Source organism: Caretta caretta, chromosome 13, assembly GCF_965140235.1.
Source record: "Caretta caretta isolate rCarCar2 chromosome 13, rCarCar1.hap1, whole genome shotgun sequence".
Classification (NCBI taxonomy): domain Eukaryota; kingdom Metazoa; phylum Chordata; order Testudines; family Cheloniidae; genus Caretta; species Caretta caretta.
Window position 1 is genome coordinate 37470737 of NC_134218.1, and position 27076 is coordinate 37497812.

General features: G+C 49.7%; 2 protein-coding genes across 3 annotated transcripts; both read right to left on the reverse strand.

Annotated features, from left to right (window-relative positions):
- Nucleotides 1–1980: 1980 nt before the first annotated feature.
- On the reverse strand, nucleotides 1981–9669 carry LOC125622057 (mast cell protease 1A). Of its 2 annotated transcripts, none has more exons than XM_075118588.1 (6): nucleotides 9467–9669; nucleotides 7867–8011; nucleotides 6400–6535; nucleotides 5899–6153; nucleotides 3159–3307; nucleotides 1981–2149 (listed from the first exon to the last, which is right to left on the reverse strand). In XM_075118588.1, exons 1-5 carry the CDS (start codon nucleotides 9537–9539, stop codon nucleotides 3161–3163), a joined length of 756 nt encoding a protein of 251 aa, XP_074974689.1. In that variant the 5' UTR covers nucleotides 9540–9669; the 3' UTR covers nucleotides 1981–2149; nucleotides 3159–3160. The 2 variants fall into 2 exon arrangements, with proteins under 2 accessions (XP_074974689.1, XP_074974688.1); XM_075118587.1 differs by having other exon boundaries at nucleotides 1981–2110; nucleotides 9467–9612.
- A 6946-nt stretch (nucleotides 9670–16615) lies between these two features.
- On the reverse strand, nucleotides 16616–19067 carry LOC142068763 (uncharacterized). The gene is made up of 2 exons (XM_075118589.1): nucleotides 18081–19067; nucleotides 16616–17345 (listed from the first exon to the last, which is right to left on the reverse strand). Exons 1-2 carry the CDS (start codon nucleotides 18935–18937, stop codon nucleotides 17195–17197), a joined length of 1008 nt encoding a protein of 335 aa, XP_074974690.1. The 5' UTR covers nucleotides 18938–19067; the 3' UTR covers nucleotides 16616–17194.
- Between the last annotated feature and the right edge of the window lie 8009 nt (nucleotides 19068–27076).

Below are 27076 nucleotides of genomic sequence, written 5' to 3' on the forward strand. Positions count from 1 at the left end.
CAGCGGGGCTGGAGCCCAGGAGCTCAGTCTTAGAGGTGGTGATGCCACATGCCACGCCCCCCTTAGGCAGAGGTGGACCCTGGGGGGCTGGCACAATGATGGGGATCTGAAAAGCCAGGGTGCAGCAGAGATCCTGTGGGGTGGAAGGGAAATAATGTGTCAGTGGGGAGACGCACAGGCTGGGCTGGCCCTGCTGATGGTGGTGGCCTCAAAGAGGGACGCAGAGCCCCCAGGAGAGGGAAGCATGGCAACCAAAGCAAGTGCTGGGCTGCAGATGTGCACGGCCACCACGGGGTCCAGCACCCCAGATGTGCACTGCTCTAGGAGTCAGTGGGCCAGATCCTGAGCTGGATTCAGTGGGGCCAGACCCCAGCTGGTGTCAAAGGGATATAGCTCCATTGGGGTCAATGGGGCCAGATCCCAGCTGGGGTCAGTGGGGCGTAGCCGTGCAATAACCCACAGTGTAACTGTCAGTGGTTAGGGGTCTCCCCTCCCAAGCGGTGGGAGAACCCCGAGGTGTTTGTTACACGGCTGGAGACAGACTCTGTTTAACAGGAATTGCCCTGAACACAGAGAAGGAAACACTGTGAGGGTGAAAAGGTTTCTATCATGTCAATCCTGAGCTGTTCCTAGAGCCGGAGAGATGACATCAGAGGGAAGCATTAGATCATCTCCTCTGCCCTCCCGTACCACAGGGGCCGGAGCACCCAGCCCAGGGGATTTGAATGAGTTTGCCTGGGAATTGGCCATTCAAATCTCTTTGTGGGCTGGGTCTGGATCAGGCTCGGAGATGCTGCTGCCAAGGGTTGGGCTGGATTCTCCATCCCGGATGACATGTGACTCAAGCTGAGACGTTTCTCTAACAGCTCTGCTTTAGTTTGAGCCAGGATTAACTCGGGGACATCCCAGGGTCGGGGCTACACAGGGGTCAGACGGGAGGAGCACCGTGATCCCTTCTGGACTTGGAATGGACGAGTCTATTGAAGGCATGTTATTGCAGCAGGTCGGTGTGGAGGGACCCAGGACATCTGAAGGCAGCTCTGGGAATCTGTCTCGTGTCTCTGGCTCAGACAAATCTGGCCTTTAGCCAGACAGGGATCAGCAACATGGCTTCGCCCGGTACTGGGGAGCTCTGGCCAGTGCAGTACCTCTAACCAGACAGAGAGAGCCAGACGGAGGGGAGTGTGGAGATACACAGATCGATTCTGTCTGTATCTGCCCCACAGCTATTGGATTTGGGTGTCAGGGTGGATCTGGGAGTAATTCCAGCCCTATAGTTGCTACAGCCCCATCCCCTGCAACCAGAGACATTCCCTGCCCTGGCGGATCCAGTGCCTGCCCCACATGACAAGGGGCAGGAGGGAACTCAGTGCTGGAGATGTTTGTATCAGGTCTGTACTGATTCCAGAGGATACAAGACAGGAAGTGAAATTAACAAGCTCTGCGATGGAGGGGCTGCAGGGCCGCAGGCCCTGGGCGTGCCTGACTGAGCTGTTGAGAGTTGTAGCGAAACAGTGTGGTCTAGTAGTCAGACCACAGACCTCTGCTTCAGGATGCATGGGTTCTGTTCCCAGCTCTGCTGCTGGGTGACCTTGGAAGTCATGGCCCCTCTCTGTGCCTCAGCTTCCCCATCTGGGGCTAATGATCCCAACCGCCCTTGTAAAGCACTTTGACATCTGCTTATGAGAAGAGCTAGGGGCCCAGATACATAAAGGCATTTAGGCTCCCAGTGATTTCAATGGGTGTTAGGCATCCAAACACCTCTGAGGTTCCAGGCATAAATGGTCTTATTTAGTTTTAATTTTGTTTATGGCTCAACTCAGCTTCCCTGCATCCTGCCCACCGCCCAATTATCCTCCCCAACCCTGGATCATTCACACATGCAACCTCCAATCTAGAGGCCAGTACTGGAAAAGGTAGAGTGAATTGTTCAAACAAGACTATTTTTTAATTTTTTTAAAATGGATTTTTTTCCCCTGAAGTGCCGTTGGTTATTCAAACAAGTGTCCATTTTCAATATCTTCCAAATAGTTGGAAATACACAATTCTTCTTTTGTCCCAATGTATGTCAGCAATGCTTCCCAGGTTCCCTTCCTTTGGTTTTTCCAACCTTCATTCAGTATCACAATAATAATAAATAAATAAATATCTGTGGGGTGGCAGAGGGAAAAAGAAAAGAAAAGAAAATACTGAAAATAAATAAAGGTTGGGTCCGGCTCAAAATGCACAAAACAAAACATTCAAAATTTAAATATTTTCACACAACCATTTCGGTGTCCTATTTTTGTGTGCTATTTAATTCGGCTAACCATGCTTTGTGGTGAGAGGTTGGCCACCAAAACCAAAAAGCCCCATTCCTGCTCTCTGGCTGGGTGAAAGAAAGTTTTTAAGACACCAATGACACACTGCAGCTAGGAATTTTGATGGTAGAAAACCCTTGAAGACTGCAATAGATATAAAAATGATCAGCATTTGTAGAAGGCGTATAGAATTCAACAATGAAAATTGTACCCTTACTCCAGAATCCCCTATGCTGATGTAAAACACTCTGCACACTTGGGAATTCTAATGAATCAGGAAGAAAGGTTGTCACTGAATATTGTTCTGGGTAATGGGGTATGTGGATCAGACAGATATAACACAGAGAGACCTGGGGACAGAAGAGAGACAGACGGAGAGTAAATAGCCAGGCAGACATAACCTTGAAGCACAGAAATGTGGCCCTGAGAAACAGCTAAGAGAAGTAATTTTTTGCGCACAGAGTCTTTTCTGGAGAGGCAGGCTTTGGACAGTGAACAGAAGAGCTGTCTGTTGCTGTTTGATGCTGATTGTGTTCAGGGAAACAGGACTTTGATATTCCTTGTAAATAAACCGGATTTCATCAAGTAAATACCAGGCACTATTGTGAATTTCTGCTCCGAACCAGAGCACCCGCAGAGCCCCAAAGATTGACTAGCCGTTTGGGGTGACAAAAAAATAGAACAAAATTTCAAACATCGAAGGAGCATTTGTAGCCACAAAAGAATTTCAGGACTGAGCCATTTGTAGCATTTCTTCAACAGTGAAAAAAAAATCCCTCTAATATAAAGCATCTCAGGAGTTGCTCACAGGCACGGAGACCAGTATGGCTAAATTAACCCTTTAAAGGGGAGCGTCACCTTTAACTCAGTTTCTGCAGAGTTTCACTGATCCAGGGGATGAATTTGGAGATTCTTGTGTATATGCTGGGGGGGCGCCCATCCGGATTTCCATTGGAGATGATGCCCTGGACCACACCATCGCACACGAGGGGCCCACCAGAATCACCCTGCCAATAAGAAAAATAACATCAGTGACTGACATTACCCAGCCCGGTCTGTCCTCTGGAGATCTCAGATTGCATGTAGGACAGGTGATCTCTGCAGTTGAAGGCCCAGGGCTCATCGCCAAACAGAACCAGCCTAGAAATGGGTGGGCAGAGAGAGAAATCTAGAGCTGGGCAGGATGATGTACCTGTGGAAAAGGCAGTTTCCACAACACTGAAATTTTCCATAAAATGTTTTTGATATTCCTGAGAATTTTCCATTTTTGCATCAGGAAAATTGAAATTAAATATTTCATTTTGAGCCAGTTCCACCCAAATCAGAATATTCCATAGTTAGTCATCAGTTCGACAAAATGTGAAACTGCTTTTTCCTATCTGTGCTGTGGCTTATGGGTGTTGTAGTTCAGGTCTTCATTCTCTCCTAAGGGCTTGGCTCCGTGGAGGACTTCATCTCCCATAATGCAATTCAGATTTGCTTCTGATGGAGCTCTTTGGGGCATCATGGGAATCGCCTGGCTCAGTGCATTGTGGGAAATGTAGTCCAGACAGGAGCTACTTAAGGGAAAATAGAGGCCTGAATTACAGCTCCCAGAAGGCAATGCGCTGATAAGGAACTGCAGCTTAATGTTGAACTGGCTTGAAATGAAGCATTTTGAGTGAACTCAACAACCAAAATCCTAGATTCATAGAAATGTCAGCCTGAAAGGAACCTTGAGAGGTCATCTAGTCTAACCCTCTGCATGGGGGCCGGATCAAATAAACCTAGATCATTCCTGATAGGTGTTTGTCCAACCTGGTCTTAAAAACCTCCAATGACAGGGATTCCTCAGCCTCCTTAGTTAACCTGTTTCAGAGCTTAAGGACCCTCAGAGTTAGAAAGTTTTTCCTAATATCCAACATGAATCTCCCTTGCTGCATATTAAGCCCATTACTTCTTATCCCACCTTCAGTGGACTTGGAGAACATTTGCTAACTGTCCTCTTGATAGCAGCCCTTAAAATATTTGGAAATGGTTATCATGTCCCCTCTCCAGCCTCATCTTCTCTAGCCTAAATATGCTCAATTCTTTCAGCTTTTCCTCCTAGGTCAGCTGTTCTAAACCTCTGATCATTTATTTGTTCTTATTTCTCTCCTCTGGACTCTCTCCAGTTTGTTCACACAGAAGGAAATGTTTCAATCTGTTCATATCTCAGCATGATTCATTTTGATTAAAAATGTTGCAATGAAACATTTCAACATTTCTGAGTCAAACCTGTTTTTGGAATTTACATTCTGCCAAAAATGTTGACATCTCAACTTTTCTTCGAAAACAAAGATTGAAATGTTGCCAATTCCCGTGAGATGGGAACACTGACTCTCCCTCAGCTCCAGTGCCTTCCTGGCCCCATAGATGTCAAAAGTAAAGCTCCCATCCACATCTATGGGGCCAGGATTTTACTCAGGATCCTGTCTGTTGGGTGGCCTCAGGGTTGAGTTCACCAGTAGATCCTCCATTGATGGTGAAGAGTAGAAAGGGTCAGAATATGTGGTGATGGGGGGGGGGTTCCCTTTTTCATCAACATTGTTCCTGGAACATTTTGCTAAAAAATCAAAGCCCAGCAATTTCTAGTTATGGTGCATCATGGGAGGTGTTTTTCAGGTGCCTCATGCCCTTATGGGAACACAGGACTGGACGGGCCCTACTGGGTCATGGAGTCAAGTCCTCGCTATCCCAGACAGCTCCATTGTATCATCCATCCATAAACTTATCAAGTTCCATGGGCATCCTGGTTAGGCTGTTCCCCCAAACTGCTCCTGTTGGAGGTTGTTCCTCTGATGGTTAGAAACCTTCTCCTCATCTCCAGCCCCCATTGATTCCCACCCCTGATTAGTCCTTTAGCTTCAATGGTCATCTTGCTCCTTTGTGTTCCCCCCATCCCGATGTATTTATAGAGCAATCAGACTCCTCTCAGCCTGTGTTTTAGGCTAAGCTAGCCCAGGTATTTTTCTCCCCTTTCGTCAGACCGGCTCTCCATTCCCCTGATCATCCCACCAGCTCTTCTCAGCACCTGGTCCAGCTGGAATCCCTCTTTCTGGGACAGGGATGCCCAGAATTGTGCACCAGATTCCAGCTGAGCTCTGCCCAGAGCCTTCTCTGCTGGCATTAAACCCTCCCTCTCTACTGGAGACACTTGAACTTCTCCATCCTAGGATCACATGGGCCTTTCTCCTGGCCATGGCCCACTGGCTGCCCATAGTCATCCTGCAAGCAACTGACACACCCTCCCCGTCCCCCTCTGTTGCTTCAAGCTCATGAGCCCCCAGCTCAGAGCAGCAATTTTCTTGTTACTTGTCCTTATATGCATGAGCCCATGTTAAATTTCATCTTGTTTCCACCAGCACCTTGCACAAGGGCACTGACAGTGGCAATTCCTCTCTGGAGACATACTAGGTGCTGATCTCCCTGGCTGGGCTGCATTTCCCATGTTGCACCATGGGCTCCCCTCTTGGGGCACTGGAGCATGGGAGGGGCATGGCCATACTGGTTTCCACCAGCTCCTTTCCCTGGAGCAGCTTGCTGCACCCCTAGTGGCTCTGGACAGGGGGATATTTACATGGAACGGTGATTTATTGACGTGGGGGCTGCCGGCACACAGCATGGTGGTGGAGTTGTAATGCCGGTACCGCTCTCTGCACAGGCTGTCCGACACGACCTCCTGCTCCGCCTCCTGCAGCCTGTCGGTGGTGGTGTTCACTCCGGTCTGACCCCACCCGGCCACGCTGCACTCGGAGCCTGGGCTGACGTGGTGATCGGCCTCCGGCAGGGGGATGGGCATCACCCACTCGGTCAGCTCCGCACTGCGCCACAGCTGCCATGGGGAGGAGAGAGAGAGAATGGACCCAGATCAGCGCCGGGACTGGGGCTGGGAAGGGGCAGCACCACCCGGCCAGAGCATGGATGTGAGTCCAGAGAGAGATTGTGAGGTCATTGGGGTGTTAGGATGGGGCGGTGCCTGCAGCAGTGTGAGGTCACTGGGGGCGGGGTGATGGGATGGGGGCGGCACCTGCAGCAGTGTGAAGTCACTGGGGGCGGGGTGATGGGATGGGGGCGGTACCTTCAGCAGCATGATGTCATTGTCAAAGTTCTCATTGTTGAAGTCAGGGTGCTGGACCCAATGACGGGCCTGGATCCGTTGCCAGTTCTGTCCTGGCTCCATGAAGTCTTGGACTCCCAGGTAGACAAAGATGTTGCTGGAAAAGCCAAGGGGAGAATATAGGGGATTTAGTGCCCATTGGATGGCAGGATGGGTCTGTCATGGGCCCTCTGGAAGGGACACCAGACCTGCTGCTGGCCTGTGCAGATTTCTACCTAAAGTTGTGCAACTGAGTAACACAAAGACCATCTTATGCACCTACATAAGGATGGACTTCCTCCTTCTTCCCTCTGGTTGGCCAAAGAGACCTCAGAAGACTGACCAACACACTACTCTGCTATTCAGAGTGACCCACTGTCCAGTTCTGGTGTCCATGGTTCAAGAAAGACATTGATAAATTGGGGAGAGGTCATAGAACAGCCATGAAAATGATCAAACAATTGGAAAACCTGTCCTATACTAAGAAACTCAAGATCATTTGATTTCAAATTCAGAGGCACTACAAAAGATTCTGTTTGTTTTTCTTTTTCAATGATTGTTTCATGGTTTGATTTTTTAACAGGGACTGTAACTAGCCAGTGGAACAATTTACCAAAGGTCAAGGTGGATTCTTCATCACTGGCCACATTTAACCAAGATTGGATTTTTTTTAAAGATTTGCTGCAGATCAAAATTATTTGGGAGATGTTCTGTCGTCTGTGTTATATAGGAAGTAATGCGAGATGATCACAATGATGTTGCAATCTATGAATCTTTGAACTACATGGCAGAAGAAGGAAAACACACCTGGAAATGTGTAAGGCCCTAACCTGGTTGTAACTCTGAAATAATAAAAGAAAAAGGGGGAATCCAGATGCCTAGGCTGGGCCAGCACAGAAATAAGATCGATGGAAGGAATGAAACATACAAATAAGAAAAGGATCAAATAATTTTTTATGCACTGTTGCCATCTACTGGGTATGGACAAAAGTAGCAGAAAGCCCAGATCTGTCTGTGGAAATGACCCTGGAGACAGAGGTCAGTATGTGGGATATGAGAGGTTGCTGAGTGCATCACAAAAGATGTTGAAGTCCAGAATGGTTCCCTGATGTTTGGCTCAGCACCTCTGGACAGCCCCTTCCCTCCTCCAAGATTAGCAGGACATGAGAAAAAGTGGTGAGAGTTCATGGTAAAGATCGTATCTAGTTTGTGGGGGTTAGGCTTTAAAATCTAACAGGCACCACAGGGAAATTTGTAATTTTCACATCCCGTAAACGCTTCTAGTCTTTGGGCCAATGTATTTCCAGCTCTGATCCAGCCCCAGGGTGGGGGACTGGCTGGCTCAGGGAGCCTTTCCCCCTGGGCCTTTCCCCTCCAGGGGCACCAGCCCCAATCCAGCCTCTGGGCAGAGATCAGCTGGCTCAGGGTGGGGGTTGGCTTGTTTCTTACCCCAGGTTGCAGTTACAATGAGCCGCCGTCACCACCACGTCTTCCTGGATCAGGAATCCTCCACAGTTTCCCGTTGACCCGATTTGCACATAGGCCATGTAGGGTCTGGAGCTGAGCAGGGCTTCCTCACCCCCGATGACCCAGTCTGGAGAGAGACAGGGTGGGGTTCAAAAGGGAATCTGGAGAGTGAGACCAAGAGCCCAGTGCAACCCAGACCCTAATCCCTCAGCCCAGCCCGTAGCTGGCCTGGGGCAGCCCCTTGGGCCCCCCAGCCCAGCCTGCCCCTGGATCATCCCCTCACCCCAGCCAGTCTGGTTCCTATCCATACATGTACTCACTATATATCTACCTATTCCCACATGGACCTGTCCATCCATCCATCCATCCATCCACCCATCCATCCATCCATCCATCCATCCATCCATCCATCCATTCCTTATCCCATACACGCCCATCTATCTTCTGTCTGTGGGGCCACCCGCTGGCCATCATCATTCCCCCTCACCACCGGGCCCCATGCCCAGGACCGGCTCTAGGCACCAGCAAAGCAAGCACGTGCTTGGAGCTGCACAATTCCAGGGGCGGCATTCTGGCTTTTTTTTTTGCTCTCGGAGCTTGGGGCAGCAAAAAACCTAGAGCCGGCCCTGCCCATGTCCCATCTCCTGATACCCATCTGAGCCTGACAGTTAATTCTATCCCCCTGCCCCTGGTGTGGGCTGTGCTGCCCCTGGGCCCTGATTTCCCAGATCTCACCACTAGAGCCAGGTAAAAGTTTTTAAGCAATTGGTTAATTTGCCAAAAATGCAACTTTGGCGCATCAGAAGAACCAAATTCTGAGGATTATTTTGGCTTCAAAAAAAGGATTTTTTTTTCTGGAAAAAGTAGGCAATTTTCATTCTAGGTATCTCACTTCTTTGTTTTGAAATGTTTTGTTTAGAAATGGAGTGAAGTATTTTTTTAAAAAATAAATGATTAAAACAGTGGGGAAAACCCCTCTAAAGAGAGCTGAAATCAAATGAAACCCCCCCCCCAAATTTTGGGGGGGATTGAAGGAAGCACCTGAAAGCAAATAAAAAAGAAAACAAAATTGGTTCTGTTTTCAGAGTAGCAGCCGTGTTAGTCTGTATTCGCAAAAAGAAAAGGAGGACTTGTGGCACCTTAGCGACTAACCAGTTTATTTGAGCATAAGCTTTCGTGAGCTACAGCTCACTTCATCGGATGCATTCAGTGGAAAAATTGGTTCTGGATCAACGTTTTCTTTCACAATTGCATTTTGGTTCAAAACTCAGCTAATTAAAGAAAATAAGGGTGAAAAACACCTGAAACAGACCCCAAAATGAAACCAAAAACAAAAAAAGAAAAATTTATTTCAGGTTGAAGGAAATGCCCCGAAGAAAATGGAAAAAAATGAAAAATATTTGCTTTGAAATCATATCTTTTTAGGGTTTTCATTCGGGAAGAAAAATATTATTTTGGGAGGAACCCCACTTTTGTCCGAATTTTTGGACCCTGAACCAAAAACTCAGCGACTCGATCAGCCCCACTCTGACTGTGAACCCCCCAGGGCTGGGGCATCAACCAGTTTCTCATCTTCACTCACCCATATGAGGCCTCGGGGGCAGGAGAAAGGCCGCGGCGAATGGGAGAAAGGCTGTGAAGAGCAGAAGCAGCATCCTTGGTTCAAATCCAGGGGCTGGGACTGGTGGGTCTGTCTCAGCCCCGGGGTTTATATAGAGTGGGTGGTGGGGAGGAGCCCCTGGGTAGAGGAGAGCTGGGAAGCGCAGGGTCACGTACCTGGTTACCAAGTAATTCGCCAGCAGTGATGTGTCTGGGGTGGAGATTCCCTGAAAGGAAATTTTGAGCCACATCCCCTTCTGCATTGGGCGGGTTTCCTTCCTGCTCTTGTTTCCTCCCTGCCCCCGGCTGGGGCCGTGGCCAGCACTGATGCCTCCCAACTGCAGATGGCAAACTCCCCCCTTATCTGTTCGGCCCCTGGATGTTTAGATCCACATATGTTCAGGCCAGCAGGGTCCATTCCACCCTCCTGTCTGCCCTCCTGAGTGACCAGGCTAGAGAACCTCACCCAGCTCCCCCGGTCTGAGGCCCATCGTTGGTGCTCTCTGCATGCCTCTTCCAGCAAGGCAGCCGGGCTGGGTCTGATGCCAGCAAAAGACAGAGAAACCCCCTTGCCTGAGGGAGCTGGTTCCCTGGTCAATCCCCCTCCCTGTCCCACATTGGGGTTTCCTTTCCTGTTTGATTTGGTTGGGCTTCAGCTATCCTTATAGGATCTTGCGCTGCCTTTCCCTGCTGGATTGAAGAGATTCCCGATACTTGGCTTCATCTCTCTGTGAAGGTCCTTGTGCCCCGAGCGCAGGCACCTCCCCAGCAACTTATGGAGAAGCCAAACAAAGCAAGCTGAGCTCTTTCAGTCTCTCACTGCCAGACAGTTTCTCCAGCCCTCCAATCATTGTCCTGGCCCCGTCCTGCCCCATCTTCAGTTTGCCACCATCCCTTTTAAAATGCACTCCCCAGAATTGCAAAAAGAAAAGGATTACCTGTGGCACCTTAGAGACTAACCAATTTATTTGAGCATGAGCTTTCGTGAGCTACAGCTCACTTCATCGGATGCAGCTTATGCTCAAATAAATTGGTTAGTCTCTAAGGTGCCACAAGTCCTCCTTTTCTTTTTGCGAATACAGACGAACACGGCTGCTACTCTGAAATCTGTCCCCAGAATTGGTGCATGATCCCAGGATCCCCAGGGAAACACTGCTTCCTGCTCATGCTCACCATAGCCCTGTTTCCACGGCCAAGGAGAGCACTACCCCTTGTGCCGCTGCCTCGCACGGGGAGGTCATGGGTCTTGTTGGGTCAAAATAACATTTTGCTGGAGAATTCCGCACCAGCTGGGATGGGAGAGGAGCTGCTTCAGGAAAGAACTTGGTTCTCTTCAGTTTGTTTGTGGGGCACCCTGAGAATGCCGAAGGCAGGATTAAAATCCTTCAGCAACCTCTGCATCTGATAGAAACTGTGGGCCCAGGTCTTAAATTATGCTCAGCCCCAAAGGCCAATAGGGATCTCAGCAGCAGTGCAAGGCCAGAGTCTGTCCCTCTGTCTCTCTCCCTCTCTTTCTCTCTATGTATCTATCTATATCTCTGAGCCATTAGTGATTATCTTTCAGAACTCATGGACAATAGGAGGGATCCCAAAGGACTGGAAAAGGGCAAAGACAGTGCCTGTCTATAAAAAGGGGAATAAGGGTAACCCAGGGAATTATAGACCAGTCATCTATATTTTGGTACCTGGAAAGAGAATGGAGCAAATAATCCAACACTCAGATTGTAAGCACCTAAAAGGAAAGAAGGTGATAAGTAAGAGTTAACATGGATTTGTCAAGAACAAATCATGTCTAACCTACCTAGAATCCTTTGACAGGGTAACAAGCCTAGTGGATGGGGGGAAGCAGTAGATGTGATTTATTTCGACTTTAGTAAAGCTTTTGATACTGTCTCGCATGATCTTCTCATAAACAAACTAGGGAAATGTAGCCTAGATGAACCTTCTATAAGGTGGGTGCTCAACTGGTTGGAAAACCATTCCCAGAAAGTCATTATCAGTGGTTCACAGCCAAGCAGGAAGGGCATAATGAGACAGGTCCTGCAGGGATCTGGCCTGGATCAGGTTCTAGTCAATAACTTAATAAATGATTAGATAATGGTGTAGAGAGTACCCTTATATAGTATGTGGATGATGCCAAACTGGGAGGGGTTGCGAGCACTTTGGAGGACAGGATTAGAATTCAAACTGATCTTGACAAACTGGAGAGATGGTCTGAAATAAACAGGACACAATTCAATAAGGACAAATGCAAATCTCAGTATTTAGGAAGGAGCAATCAGTTGCACACATATGAAATGGGAAATGACTGCCTGGGAAGGAGAACTGCAGAAAAGTATCTGGGGTCATAGTGGTTCAAAAACTAAATAAGAGTCAACAATGTAATTCTGTTGCAAAACAAGCGGATGTCATTCTGGGATGTATTAGCAGGAGTGTCGTAAGCAAGACATGAGAAGTAATTCTTCGGTTGTACTCAGCACTGATTAGGCCTCAACTGGAATATTGTGTCCATCTGAGGGCACACCACTTCAGGAACAATACGGAGAAACTGGGGAAAGTCCAGAGGAGAGCAACAAAAGTGATTAAAGGACTAGAACACATGATCTATGAGGAAAGATTGAGAAAATTGGGTTTGTTTAGTCTGGAGATGAGAAGGCTGATGGGGACATGATAATAGTCTTCAAATGCCTACAAGATTGTTATGAATAGGAGGGTGATAAATTGTTCTCCTTAACCGCTGAGGACAGGACAGGAAGCAATGGGCATAAATTTCAGCAAGGGAGTTTTACGTCGGACATTAGGAAAAAATTCCTGACTATCAGGGTGGTTAAGCACTAGAACAAATTGCCCAGGGAGATTGTGGAATTGCTTTCTTTGGAAATTTTTAAGAGCAGGTTCCACAAACACCTGTCAGGGATAGTCTAGATAATACTTAGACCTGCCTCATTGCAGGGGACTGTACCAGATGACGTATCGAGGTCCCATCCAGTCCTACATTTCTTTCTTTCTTGCTTGCTTGCTTCCGAATTTTGAGTTGTTCAGATCTTATTTAGTAAAATTTGTTTGTTGTTGTTGATTTCATTCTGGGTAATTATTTCAGGTTATGTTGGGCTTAATAAGAAGGGTGCATCAATGTTGCGAGCGTAATTCTTATGGTGGAAAAGACCATCCCTCCATCCACCATCCATCCCTGCCTATGCATCCATCCGAGCCACCTTTACATCCTTCCCTGCCCATGCATATCCATACATGCACTGATCCCCTCCTATCCATCCATTCATCCGTGCATCCATCTGTTCATCCATCCATCCCATTCATCTGTACATCATAGAATCATAGAATCATAGAATATAAGGGTTGGAAGGGACCCCAGAAGGTCATCTAGTCCAACCCCCTGCTCGAAGCAGGACCAATTCCCAGTTAAATCATCCCAGCCAGGGCTTTGTCAAGCCTGACCTTAAAAACCTCTAAGGAAGGAGATTCTACCACCTCCCTAGGTAACGCATTCCAGTGTTTCACCACCCTCTTAGTGAAAAAGTTTTTCCTAATATCCAATCTAAACCTCCCCCACTGCAGCTTGAGACCATTACTCCTCGTTCTGTCATCTGATACCATTGAGAACAGTCTAGAGCCATCCTCTTTGGAACCCCCTTTCAGGTAGTTGAAAGCAGCTATCAAATCCCCCCTCATTCTTCTCTTCTGCAGGCTAAAAGATCCATCCATCCATCCCCATAAACTTCCATCCATCCATCTGTCAGGAAAGAGTGAAAATTTAGTGAACAGCTAAGACAAAAACTGCAGAACAAGCAGGAATGCTTCAGTAGCATTCAGTAACAAGGACACTGACAACCGTAAACAGCTGATAAGATTATATGGTCAATGCCCGCCCAGTATTTCAGTTCTTAGAAGAGGACAAACTCTCCCTTCACAGCCCACCGGATATCTGTAAGCACCCATCCCTACCCCCCGCCACCCCGCCTCCTTCCCCCACAAGGTAGCCATAGCCATTTGATGCAATTAGGATGACCTCTATATGTACGTACTGATCTTATTTTTATCTTTGTTCAGGGTTCTCTCTTGACTTGTAACAATGTCTGTCTCTGTATGTACAGATAAATGCAAATGAATTGATAAGAGAATGTATAAAACTGGCCACTAGGGCACCATATCTCGGAAGCTGCTTGTCAGTCTTCCCGGTACCGTGATCAAACCCCCTTCAGTACTGTCTGTGCTTGCCTGATTCTTGGGGAAAAGAATCTTTTGCCGAACAGTTTTGGCGCAGCGAGCAGGGTGTGATCGGGAATCCTCAGAGAGTTTCTCACAACCAGGGATAGAGCTGAGGACCGTTTTACTTACCACCTCTAGCACACACCTTGGTTTGGGACTCCCCTCTGCACCCCTTTTTAATAGGAACCACATATAGGACACACAGGCAAGAGGACTGAATGGGACTGTGTTTGTGGCCAAGATTGTTGGGGTGCAGGGATCGCTGGAGGGGAAGGCAGCACTGCCAGGCACTGAGCACCAGGGCGTGTCCTGCGGGGATCGTCGGGACGCGGGGGTCGCCGGAGGCGAAGGCTGCGGGGATCGTCGGGACGCGGGGGTCGCCGGAGGCGAAGGCTGCGGGGATCGTCGGGGTGCGGGGGTCGCCGGAGGCGAAGGCTGCGGGGATCGTCGGGGCGCGGGGGTCGCCGGAGGCGAAGGCTGCGGGGATCGTCGGGGCGCGGGGGTCATAGAATCATAGAATATAAGGGTTGGAAGGGACCCCAGAAGGTCATCTAGTCCAACCCCCTGCTCGAAGCAGGACCAATTCCCAGTTAAATCATCCCAGCCAGGGCTTTGTCAAGCCTGACCTTAAAAACCTCTAAGGAAGGAGATTCTACCACCTCCCTAGGTAACGCATTCCAGTGTTTCACCACCCTCTTAGTGAAAAAGTTTTTCCTAATATCCAATCTAAACCTCCCCCACTGCAACTTGAGACCATTACTCCTCGTTCTGTCATCTGCTACCATTGAGAACAGTCTAGAGCCATCCTCTTTGGAACCCCCTTTCAGGTAGTTGAAAGCAGCTATCAAATCCCCCCTCATTCTTCTCTTCTGCAGGCTAAACAAGCCCAGCTCCCTCAGCCTCTCCTCATAACTCATGTGTTCCAGACCCCTAATCATTTTTGTTGCCCTTCGCTGGACTCTCTCCAATTTATCCACATCCTTCTTGAAGTGTGGGGCCCAAAACTGGACACAGTACTCCAGATGAGGCCTCACCAATGTCGAATAGAGGGGAACGATCACGTCCCTCGATCTGCTCGCTATGCCCCTACTTATACATCCCAAAATGCCATTGGCCTTCTTGGCAACAAGGGCACACTGCTGACTCATATCCAGCTTCTCGTCCACTGTCACCCCTAGGTCCTTTTCCGCAGAACTGCTGCCTAGCCATTCGGTCCCTAGTCTGTAGCTGTGCATTGGGTTCTTCCGTCCGAAGTGCAGGACCCTGCACTTATCCTTATTGAACCTCATCAGATTTCTTTTGGCCCAATCCTCCAATTTGTCTAGGTCCTTCTGTATCCTATCCCTCCCCTCCAGCGTATCTACCACTCCTCCCAGTTTAGTATCATCCGCAAATTTGCTAAGAGTGCAATCCACACCATCCTCCAGATCATTTATGAAGATATTGAACAAAACCGGCCCCAGGACCGACCCTTGGGGCACTCCACTTGATACCGGCTGCCAACTAGACATGGAGCCATTGATAACTACCCGTTGAGCCCGACAATCTAGCCAGCTTTCTACCCACCTTGTAGTGCTTTCATCCAGCCCATACTTCCTTAACTTGCTGACAAGAATACTGTGGGAGACCGTGTCAAAAGCTTTGCTAAAGTCAAGAAACAATACATCCACTGCTTTCTCTTCATCCACAGAACCAGTAATCTCATCATAGAAGGCGATTAGATTAGTCAAGCATGACCTTCCCTTGGTGAATCCATGCTGGCTGTTCCTGATCACTTTCCTCTCATGCAAGTGCTTCAGGATTGATTCTTTGAGGACCTGCTCCATGATTTTTCCAGGGACTGAAGTGAGGCTGACTGGCCTGTAGTTCCCAGGATCCTCCTTCTTCCCTTTTTTAAAGATTGGCACTACATTAGCCTTTTTCCAGTCATCCGGGACTTCCCCGGTTCGCCACGAGTTTTCAAAGATAATGGCCAATGGCTCTGCAATCACAGCCGCCAGTTCCTTCAGCACTCTCGGATGCAACTCGTCCGGCCCCATGGACTTGTGCACATCCAGCTTTTCTAAATAGTCCCTAACCACCTCTATCTCCACAGAGGGCTGTCCATCTCTTCCCCATTTTGTGATGCCCAGCGTAGCAGTCTGGGAGCTGACCTTGTTAGTGAAAACAGAGGCAAAAAAAGCATTGAGTACATTAGCTTTTTCCACATCCTCTGTCACTAGTTTGCCTCCCTCATTCAGTAAGGGGCCCACACATTCCTTGGCTTTCTTCTTGTTGCCAACATACCTGAAGAAACCCTTCTAGTTACTCTTGACATCTCTGGCTAGCTGCAGCTCCAGGTGCGATTTGGCCCTCCTGATAACATTCCTACATGCCCGAGCAATATTTTTATACTCTTCCCTGGTCATATGTCCAACCTTCCACTTCTTTTAAGCTTCTTTTTTATGTTTAAGATCCGCTAAGATTTCACCATTAAGCCAAGCTGGTCGCCTGCCATATTTATTATTCTTTCGACTCATTGGGATGGTTTGTCCCTGTAACCTCAACAGGGATTCCTTGAAATACAGCCAGCTCTCCTGGACTCCTTTCCCCTTCAAGTTAGTCCCCCAGGGGATCCTGGCCATCCGTTCCCTGACGGAGTCGAAGTCTGCTTTCCTGAAGTCCAGGGTCCGTATCGTGCTGCTTACCTTTCTTCCCTGTGTCAGGATCCTGAACTCAACCAACTCATGGTCACTGCCTCCCAGATTCCCATCCACTTTTGCTTCCCCCACTAATTCTACCCGGTTTGTGAGCAGCAGGTCAAGAAAAGCGCCCCCCCTAGTTGGCTCCTCTAGCACTTGCGCCAGGAAATTGTCCCCTACATTTTCCAAAAACTTCCTGGATTGTCTATGCACCGCTGTATTGCTCTCCCAGCAGATATCAGGAAAATTAAAGTCGCCCATGAGAATCAGGGCATGCGATCCAGTAGCTTCCGTGAGCTGCCGGAAGAAAGCCTCATCTACCTCATCCCCCTGGTCCGGTGGTCTATAGCAGACTCCCACCACTACATCACTCTTGTTGCACACACTTCTAAACTTAATCCAGAGACACTCAGGTTTTTCTGCAGTTTCGCACCGGAGCTCTGAGCAGTCATACTGCTCCCTTACATACAGTGCTACTCCCCCACCTTTTCTGCCCTGCCTGTCCTTCCTGAACAGTTTATAACCATCCATGACAGTACTCCAGTCATGTGAGTTATCCCACCAAGTCTCTGTTATTCCGATCACGTCATAGTTCTTTGACATCACCAGGACCTCCAGTTCTCCCTGCTTGTTTCCAAGGCTTTGTGCATTTGTATATAAGCACTTGAGATAACCTGCTGATCGCCCCTCATTCCCAGTATGAGGCAGGAGCCCTCCCCTCACAGACATTCCTGCCTGTGCTTCCTCCCGGTATCCCGCTTTCCCACTTACCTCAGGGCTTTGGTCTCCTTCCCCCGGTGAACCTAGTTTAAAGCCCTCCTCACTAGGTTAGCCAGCCTGCTTGCGAAGATGCTCTTCCCTCTCTTCGTTAAGTGGAGCCCGTCTCTGCCTAGCACTCCTTCTTGGAACACCATCCCATGGTCGAAGAATCCAAAGCCTTCTCTCCGACACCACCTGCTGTGACGAAGTGGGACTGTTCTTAATGTTTCCTCTGAATAGTGTGGGGGTGCCTCAGTTTCCCCTAGGCAGTTCTTAAGTATCTAGGGGGTGGAGTAAGGGTGTATGATCATTGCAGAGCCCTAGAGGGCAGGTGTGTGCAGGAGTCTGGACACAGAGAATGGCTGACACCCTGTTTCCTGGCAACTGATGGCCTGGGCCCTTCCCCCCCTGGAAGGTGAGAGCTGAAGGGTTGGAGAACAAAGGAATCAGGTGACCACCTGGCCCGGGAAAGGAACAAAGCCCAGAGGAGGAGGGGCTGGAGGGAGTTTCAGTTTGGGGCTGGCTGGGACATGGAGTGAAGTGCAGACGTGGTTGTCTGGCTCACTGCCCCCCAAAATGGACCCAGCTGAGGGGTCCCGTTCTCTGCACCTGCAAGCTCTGTTTTAGACCATGTTCCTGTCGTCTAATAAACCTTCTGTTTTACTGGCTGGCTGAGAGTCACGTCTGACTGCGAAGTTGGGGTGCAGGACCCTCTGGCTGCCCCAGGAGCCCCGCCTGAGCGGACTCGCTGTGGGAAGCGCACGGAGGGGCAGAGGATGCTGAATGCTCCGAGGTCAGACCCAGGAAGGTGGAAGCTGTGTGAGCTGCGTGTCCTGAAGACAGGCTGCTCACAGAAAGGCGACTGCCCCAGAGTCCTGACTGGCTTCATGGGGAGCAGTTCCAGAGCATCGCCCAGAGACTCCGTGACACCTGCGTAGCCATTCGTTGACTTCCACGATTCGACGCTCCCTACCTAGGCCTTTTCCTTCCACGGGGAGGATGGACGAGAACACCACTTGCGCCTCCAACTCCTTTATCCTTCTTCCTAGAGCCACATAGTCCGCAGTGATCCGCTCAAGGTCATTCTTGGCAGTATCATTGGTGCCCACGTGGAGAAGCAGGAAGGGGTAGCGATCCGAGGGCTTGATGAGTCTCGGCAGTCTCTCCGTCACATCGCGAATCTTAGCCCCCGGCAAGCAGCAGACTTCTCGGTTTTCCCGGTCAGGGCGGCAGATAGATGACTCAGTCCCCCGGAGGAGAGAGTCCCCGACCACCACCACCCGCCTTCTCCTCTTGGGAGTGGTGGTCGTGGAACTCCCAACCTCAGGACAGCGCATCTCATGCCTTCCAACCAGCGGAGTCTCCTTCTGCTTTCTCGCCCCAGACATATCATCTGGTCCACTCTCCGCAACGGTACCTGTGGAGAGAACATGAAAGCGGTTAGTTACTTGTGTCTGTGTTACTGGAACCCGGACATTCCGCTTACCTCTTCTGGAGGTCACATGTTGCCAAGCTTCTTCACTGGCCTCTTGGCTCCTCTGTGCAACCTGCTCTATATCTGTAGAGCTTTGTGCCCCTAGAAGCCTATCCTGAGTTTTGTCCAGAAAATCCTCAGTTTCCCGTATGCAACGCAGGGTTGTTATCTGTTGCTCCAGACCTTCAATCTTCTCTTCCAATATGGAGACCAGCTTGCACTTTGTACAGACAAAGTCGCTTCTGTCCTGTGGAAGAAAGACAAACATGGCACATCCAGTGCAGGTCACAACAGCTGAACCCCCCCCTTCCATATCACCTTCCTACTATGAGCTTCCTCAGAGCAGTTTGCAAGACGTAAGCCTCACTGGGCTCACTCCAGGCGAACTCCCAGGCAAACTCCTGCTGTGAGCTGCTCTGCTGTCCCCGCTGCTCAGCTGGTTCTCCGCCGGAGGCGAAGGCTGCGGGGATTGTCGGGGCGCGGGGGTCGCCGGAGGCGAAGGCTGCGGGGATCGTCGGGGCGCGGGGGTCGCCGGAGGCGAAGGCTGCGGGGATCGTCGGGGCGCGGGGGTCGCCGGAGGCGAAGGCTGCGGGGATCGTCGGGGCGCGGGGGTCGCAGGAGGCGAAGGCTGCGGGGATCGTCGGGGCGCGGGGGTCGCAGGAGGCGAAGGCTGCGGGGATCGTCGGGGTGCGGGGGTCGCCGGAGGCGAAGGCTGCGGGGATCGTCGGGGCGCGGGGGTCGCCGGAGGCGAAGGCTGCGGGGATCGTCGGGGCGCGGGGGTCGCCGGAGGCGAAGGCTGTGGGGATCGTCAGGGGGCGGGGGTCGCTGGAGGCGAAGGCTGCGGGGATCGTCGGGGCGCGGGGGTCGACGGAGGCGAAGGCTGCGCTGCCAGGTACTCAGCACCATGTGGACAAGGGTGTGCTCAGTCAGGCTCCCCTGAAGCGCCCCTGAAGTGGGTTTCAGCAAGCTGGGATACAATGTCTTATGAATTGACCCCGAATTCATCAACGATTCCCTCACGGGGGGGGGGGGGGGGGGAGGACTCGCTGGCGTGCCCCAGGGTGCACCAGTGGTGCCCTCTACAGGAGGGAGACTCACTGACTGGCCCTGGGGAACATCAGAGATGCCCCCCAAGGGAGAGAGACTCATTGATTTTATAAAAGGGAAACATGAGACGGTTCAAAAGACAATGACAAAAGCTGGATGGAATGAGGGTATGAGTCCGATGAATAGCGTGTTGTGGTGCGCTGCTCAGAGGAAAGGAAGATTCGAGAAAGGGATCGTAATAATGTATTGCGAATATGAAAGGAAATTGCAAGAGTTGGAAACACTCCAAAAAGCTCTTACATCAGAGCTGAATCCAAAGGCAGATTTCAGCTACAAGCTGAGTGAGCTTGAAGCAGAAAACAAGGCTCGAAAAACAAAACTCAAAAAACCCAACTCCTCTGCATGTCGTGTTGTTGCTAGCACACAACAGAAGGGTGATTTTACTGACCCTGACTCAAGCAGCCATACGGATAAGGACCAAAATGAAATTAATTGGAAACACCTTGAGAAACAAATTCAGAATTGGAACCTGGCACACACGGGGGAAGATCAAGATAATTGGCCCCCCTCCTCCTCCCCCCCCAACCCAAAATTAAGTGCCCGTGCTCCCTTGGCCCTTCTCCAAGTGACCACTTGGTGGTCAGGGACAGGTGAAAACAGAGTGGCTCATAATACTTATAAGCACACTCCTCTCATCACAGAGGAAATGAGGGGCTTACTGAAAGATCTCCCTGATCTAAAGCCCAAAGACCCAAATTTGATATTCTGGAAAAGAATAAACCAGATGGTTACCTTACATCCCAGGGATCTTCATATCTTAACAAAAGCTAAATGCCCCAATCTATCATGGGTCATGACACGTGGCTCTGGGAAGAAGGATAAAGGAGTTTGAGGCGCAAGTGGTGTTCTCGTCCATCCTCCCTGTGGAAGGAAAAGGCCTGGGTAGAGACCGTCGAATCGTGGAAGTCAATGAATGGCTACGCAGGTGGTGTCGGAGAGAAGGCATTGGATTCTTTGACCATGGGATGGTGTTCCAAGAAGGAGGACTGCTGGGCAGAGACGGGCTCCATCTAACGAAGAGAGGGAAGAGCATCTTCGCAAGCAGGCTGGCTAACCTAGTGAGGAGGGCTTTAAACGAGGTTCACCGGGGGAAGGAGACCAAAGCCCTGAGGTAAGCGGGGAAGTGGGATACCAGGAGGAAGCACAAGCAGGAGAGCGCAAGAGGGGAGGGCTCCTGCCTCATACTGAGAAAGAGGGGCAATCAGCAGGTTATCTCAAGTGCTTATACACAAATGCACGAAGCCTGGGAAACAAGCAGGGAGAACTGGAAGTCCTGGCAAAGTCAAGGAATTATGATGTGATTGGAATAACAGAGACTTGGTGGGATAACTCCCATGACTGGAGTACTGTCATGGATGGATATAAGCTGTTCAGGAAGGACAGGCAGGGCAGAAAAGGTGGGGGAGTTGCACTGTATGTAAGGGAGCAGTATGACTGCTCAGAGCTGAAGTATGAAACTGCAGAAAAACCTGAGAGTCTCTGGATTAAGTTTAGAAGTGTGAGCAACAACGGTGATGTCATGGTGGGAGTCTGTGATAGACCACCAGACCAGGGGGATGAGGTGGACGAGGCTTTCTTCCGGCAACTCGCAGAAGTTACTAGATCGCACGCCCTGGTTCTCATGGGAGACTTCAATCACCCTGATATCTGCTGGGAGAGCAATACAGCGGTGCACAGACAATCCAGGAAGTTTTTGGAAACTGTGGGGGACAATTTCCTGGTGCAAGTGCTGGAGGAACCAACTAGGGGCAGAGCTCTTCTCGACCTGCTGCTCACAAAGCGGGAAGAATTAATAGGGGAAGCAAAAGTGGACGGGAACCTGGGAGGCAGTGACCACGAGATGGTCGAGTTCAGGATCCTGACACAGGGAAGAAAGGAGAGCAGCAGAATACGGACCCTGGACTTCAGAAAAGCAGACTTTGACTCCCTCAGGGAACTGATGGGCAAGATCCCCTGGGAGAATAACATGAGGGGGAAAGGAGTCCAGGAAAGCTGGCTGTATTTTAAAGAATCCTTATTGAGTTTACAGGGACAAATCATCCCGATGTGTAGAAAGAATAATAAATATGGCAAGCGACCAGCTTGGCTTAACAGTGAAATCCTTGCTGATCTTAAATACAAAAAAGAAGCTTACAAGAAGTGGAAGATTGGACAAATGACCAGGGATGAGTATAAAAATATTGCTCGAGCTTGCAGGAGTGAAATCAGGAAGGCCAAATCACACCTGGAGTTGCTGTTAGCAAGAGATGTTAAGAGTAACAAGAAGGGTTTCTTCAGGGATGTTAGCAACAAGAAGAAAGTCAAGGAAAGTGTGGGCCCCTTACTGAATGAGGGAGGCAACCTCGTGACAGAGGATGTGGAAAAAGCTAATGTACTCAATGCTTTTTTTGCCTCTGTCTTCACAAACAAGGTCAGCTCCCAGACTGCTGCACTGGGCAGCACAGCATGGGGAGGAGGTGACCAGCCCTCTGTGGAGAAAGAAGTGGTTCAGGACGATTTAGAAAAGCTGGACGTGCACAAGTCCATGGGGCCGGATGCGTTGCATCCGAGAGTGCTAAAGGAGTTGTCAGATGTGATTGCAGAGCCATTGGCTATTATCTTTGAAAACTCATGGCGATCGGGGGAAGTCCCAGATGACTTGAAAAAAGCTAATGTAGTGCCCATCTTTAAAAAAGGGAAGAAGGAGGATCCGGGGAACTACAGGCCAGACAGCCTCACCTCAGTCCCTGGAAAAATCATGGAGCAGGTCCTCAAGGAATCAATTCTGAAGCACTTAGAGGGGAGGAAAGTGATCAGGAACTGTTGGCATGGATTCACCAAGGGCAAGTCATGCTTGACTAATCTAATTGCCTTCTATGACGAGATAACTGGCTCTGTGGATGAAGGGAAAGTAGTGGACGTGTTGTTCCTTGACTTTAGCAAAGCCTTTGACACGGTCTCCCACAGTATTCTTGCCAGCAAGTTAAAGAAATATGGGCTGGATGAATGGACTGTAAGGTGGATAGAAAGTTGGCTAGATTGTTGGGCTCATTGGGTAGTGATCAATGTCTCCATGTCTAGTTGGCAGCCGGTATCAAGTGGAGTGCCCCAAGGGTTGGTCCTGGGGCCTGTTTTGTTCAATATCTTCACAAATGATCTGGAGGATGGTGTGGATTGCACCCTCAGCAAGTTTGCAGATGACACTAAACTGGGAGGAGAGGTAGATACCCTGGAGGGTAGGGATAGGATCCAGACGGTCCTAGACAAATTAGAGGATTGGGCCAAAAGAAATCTGATGAGGTTCAACAAGGACAAGTGCAGAGTCCTGCACTTAGGACGGAAGAATCCAATGCACCGCTACAGACTAGGAACCGAATGGCTCGGCAGCAGTTCTGCAGAAAAGGACCTAGGGGTTACAGTGGGCGAGAAGCTGGATATGAGTCAACAGTGTGCCCTTGTTGCCAAGAAGGCCAATGGCATTTTGGGATATATAAGTGGGGGCATTACCAGCAGATCGAGGGACATGATCGTTCCCCTCTATTCGACACTGGTGAGGCCTCATCTGGAGTACTGTGTCCAGTTTTGGGCCCCACAGTACAAGAAGGATGTGGAAAAATTGGAAAGAGTCCAGCGGAGAGCAACAAAAATGATTAGGGGACTGGAACACATGACTTATGAGGAGAGGCTGAGGGAACTGGGGATGTTTAGTCTGCGGAAGAGAAGAATGAGTGGGGATTTGATATTTGCTTTCAGCTACCTGAAAGGGGGTTCCAAAGAAGATGGCTCTAGACTGTTCTCAGTGGTAGCAGATGACAGAACAAGGAGTAATGGTCTCAAGTTGCAGTGGGGGAGGTTTACGTTGGATATTAGGAAAAACTTTTTCACTATGAGAGTGGTGAAACACTGGAATGCATTACCTAGGGAGGTGGTGGAATCGCCTCCCTTAGAAGTTTTTAAGGTCAGGCTTGACAAAGGTCAATGCTTTTTTTGCCTCTGTTTTCACTAACAAGGTCAGCTCCCAGACTGCTGCGCTGGGCATCACAAAATGGGGAAGAGATGGCCAGCCCTCTGTGGAGATAGAGGTGGTTAGGGACTATTTAGAAAAGCTGGACGTGCACAAGTCCATGGGGCCGGACGAGTTGCATCCGAGAGTGCTGAAGGAATTGGCGGCTGTGATTGCAGAGCCATTGGCCATTATCTTTGAAAACTCATGGCGAACCGGGGAAGTCCCGGAAGACTGGAAAAAGGCTAATGTAGTGCCAATCTTTAAAAAAGGGAAGAAGGAGGATCCTGGGAACTACAGGCCAGTCAGCCTCACTTCAGTCCCTGGAAAAATCATGGAGCAGGTCCTCAAAGAATCAATCCTGAAGCACTTGCATGAGAGGAAAGCTGCTTTCAACTACCTGAAAGGGGGTTCCAAAGAGGATGGCTCTAGACTGTTCTCAATGGTATCAGATGACAGAACGAGGAGTAATGGTCTCAAGTTGCAGTGGGGGAGGTTTAGATTGGATATTAGGAAAAACTTTTTCACTAAGAGGGTGGTGAAACACTGGAATGCGTTACCTAGGGAGGTGGTAGAATCTCCTTCCTTAGAGGTTTTTAAGGTCAGGCTTGACAAAGCCCTGGCTGGGATGATTTAACTGGGAATTGGTCCTGCTTCGAGCAGGGGGTTGGACTAGATGACGTTCTGGGGTCCCTTCCAACCCTGATATTCTATGATTCTATGCCCTGGTCTACACTAGGACTTTAGGTCGAATTTAGCAGCGTTAAATCGATGTAAACCTGCACCCGTCCACACAATGAAGCCCTTTATTTCGACTTAAAGGGCTCTTAAAATCGATTTCCTTACTCCACCCCTGACAAGTGGATTAGCGCTTAAATCGACGTTGCCGGCTCGAATTTGGGGTACTGTGGACACAATTCGATGGTATTGGCCTCTGGGAGCTATCCCAGAGTGCTCCATTATGACCGCTCTGGACAGCACTCTCAACTCAGATGCACTGGCCAGGTAGACAGGAAAAGAACCGCGAACTTTTGAATCTCATTTCCTGTTTGGCCAGCGTGGCAAGCTGCAGGTGACCATGCAGAGCTCATCAGCACAGGTGACCATGATGGAGTCCCAGAATCGCAAAAGAGCTCCAGCACGGACCGAACGGGAGGTACGGGATCTGATCGCTGTTTGGGGAGAGGAATCCGTGCTATCAGAACTCCGTTCCAGTTTTCGAAATGCCAAAACCTTTGTGAAAATCTCCCAGGGCATGAAGGACAGAGGCCATAACAGGGACCCGAAGCAGTGCCACGTGAAACTGAAGGAGCTGAGGCAAGCCTACCAGAAAACCAGAGAGGCGAACAGCCGCTCTGGGTCAGAGCCCCAAACATGCCGCTTCTATGATGAGCTGCATGCCATTTTAGGGGGTTCAGCCACCACTACCCCAGCCATGTTGTTTGACTCCTTCAATGGAGATGGAGGCAATACGGAAGCAGGTTTTGGGGACGAAGAAGATGATGATGAAGAGGAGGTTGTAGATAGCTCACAGCAAGCAAGCGGAGAAACCGGTTTTCCCAACAGCCAGGAACTGTTTCTCACCCTAGACCTGGAGCCAGTACTCCCCGAACCCACCCAAGGCTGCCTCCTGGACCCAGCAGGCGGAGAAGGGACCTCTGGTGAGTGTACCTTTTAAAATACTATACATGGTTTAAAAGCAAGCATGTGAAAGGATTACTTTGCCCTGGCATTTGCGGTTCTCCTAGATGTAGTCCTAAAGCCTTTGCAAAAGGTTTCTGGGGAGGGCAGCCTTATTGCGTCCTTCATGGTAGGACACTTTACCACTCCAGGCCAGTAACACGTACTCGGGAATCATTGTACAACAAAGCATTGCAGTGTATGTTTGCTGGCATTCAAACAACATCCGTTCTTTATCTCTCTGTGTTATCCTCAGGAGAGTGAGATATCATTCATGGTCACCTGGTTGAAATAGAGTGCTTTTCTTCAGGGGACACTCAGAGGAGTCCATTCCTGCTGGGCTGTTTGCCTGTGGCTAAACAGAAATGTTCCCCGCTGTTAGCCACAGGGAGGGGGGAAGGTTGAGGGGGTAGTCACGCGGTGGGAGGAGGCAAAATGCGACCTTGTAACGAAAGCACATGTGCTATGTATGTAATGTTAACAGCAAGGTTTACCCTGAAAGAGTGTAGCCACTGTTTTATAAAATGTGTCTTTTTAAATACCGCTGTCCCTTTTTTTTTCTCCACCAGCTGCATGTGTTTCAATGATCACAGGATCTTCTCCTTCCCAGAGGCTAGTGAAGCTTAGAAAGAAAAAAAAACGCACTCGCGATGAAATGTTCTCCGAGCTCATGCTGTCCTCCCACACTGACAGAGCACAGACGAATGCGTGGAGGCAAATAATGTCAGAGTGCAGGAAAGCACAAAATGACCGGGAGGAGAGGTGGCGGGCTGAAGAGAGTAAGTGGCGGGCTGAAGAGAGGGCTCAAGCTCAAATGTGGCGGCAGCGTGATGAGAGGAGGCAGGATTCAATGCTGAGGCTGCTGCAGGACCAAACCAGTATGCTCCAGTGTACGGTTGAGCTGCAGCAAAGGCAGCTCAAGCACAGACTGCCACTGCTGCCCCTCTGTAACCAACCGCCCTCCTCCCCAAGTTCCATAGCCTCCACACCCAGACGCCCAAGAACGCGGTGGTGGGGGGGCCTCCGGCCAACCAGCCACTCCACCACAGAGGATTGCCCAAAAAAAGAAGGCTGTCATTCAATAAATTTTAAAGTTGTAAACTTTTAAAGTGCTGTGCTTAAAGTGCTGTGTGGCATTTTCCTTCCCTCCTCCACCACCCCTCCTGGGCTACCTTGGTAGTCATCCCCCTATTTGTGTGATGAATGAATAAAGAATGCATGAATGTGAAGCAACAATGACTTTATTGCCTCTGCAAGCGGTGATTGAAGGGAGGAGGGGCGGGTGGTTAGCTTACAGGGAAGTAGAGTGAACCAAGGGGCGGGGGGTTTCATCAAGGAGAAACAAACAGAACTTTCACACCGTAGCCTGGCCAGTCATGAAACTGGTTTTCAAAGCTTCTCTGATGCGTACCGTGCCCTCCTGTGCTCTTCTAACCGCCCTGGTGTCTGGCTGCGCGTAACCAGCAGCCAGGCGATTTGCCTCAACCTCCCACCCCACCATAAACGTCTCCCCCTTACTCTCACAGATATTGTGGAGCACACAGCAAGCAGTAATAACAGTGGGAATATTGGTTTCGCTGAGGTCTAAGCGAGTCAGTAAACTGCGCCAGCGCGCCTTTAAACGTCCAAATGCACATTCTACCACCATTCTGCACTTGCTCAGCCTGTAGTTGAACAGCTCCT

What these genes read in the sequence shown, in the direction of transcription:
- LOC125622057 (XM_075118588.1), bottom strand. Translation starts at nt 9,539, where the DNA reads ATGCTGCTTCTGCTCTTCACAGCCTTTCTCCCATTCGCCGCGGCCTTT. An exon ending in CATTGTAACTGCAACCTGGG is followed by an intron (nt 6,536 to 7,866) that starts GTAAGAAACAAG and finishes TGGCTTTTCCAG; the next exon opens with CAACATCTTTGTCTACCTGG. An exon ending in TCAATAAATCACCGTTCCAT is followed by an intron (nt 3,308 to 5,898) that starts GTAAATATCCCC and finishes TCTTATTGGCAG; the next exon opens with GGTGATTCTGGTGGGCCCCT.
- LOC142068763 (XM_075118589.1), bottom strand. Translation starts at nt 18,937, where the DNA reads ATGGAAGGGGGGGGTTCAGCTGTTGTGACCTGCACTGGATGTGCCATG. An exon ending in GTCAACGAATGGCTACGCAG is followed by an intron (nt 17,346 to 18,080) that starts GTGTCACGGAGT and finishes TCGTCACAGCAG; the next exon opens with GTGGTGTCGGAGAGAAGGCT.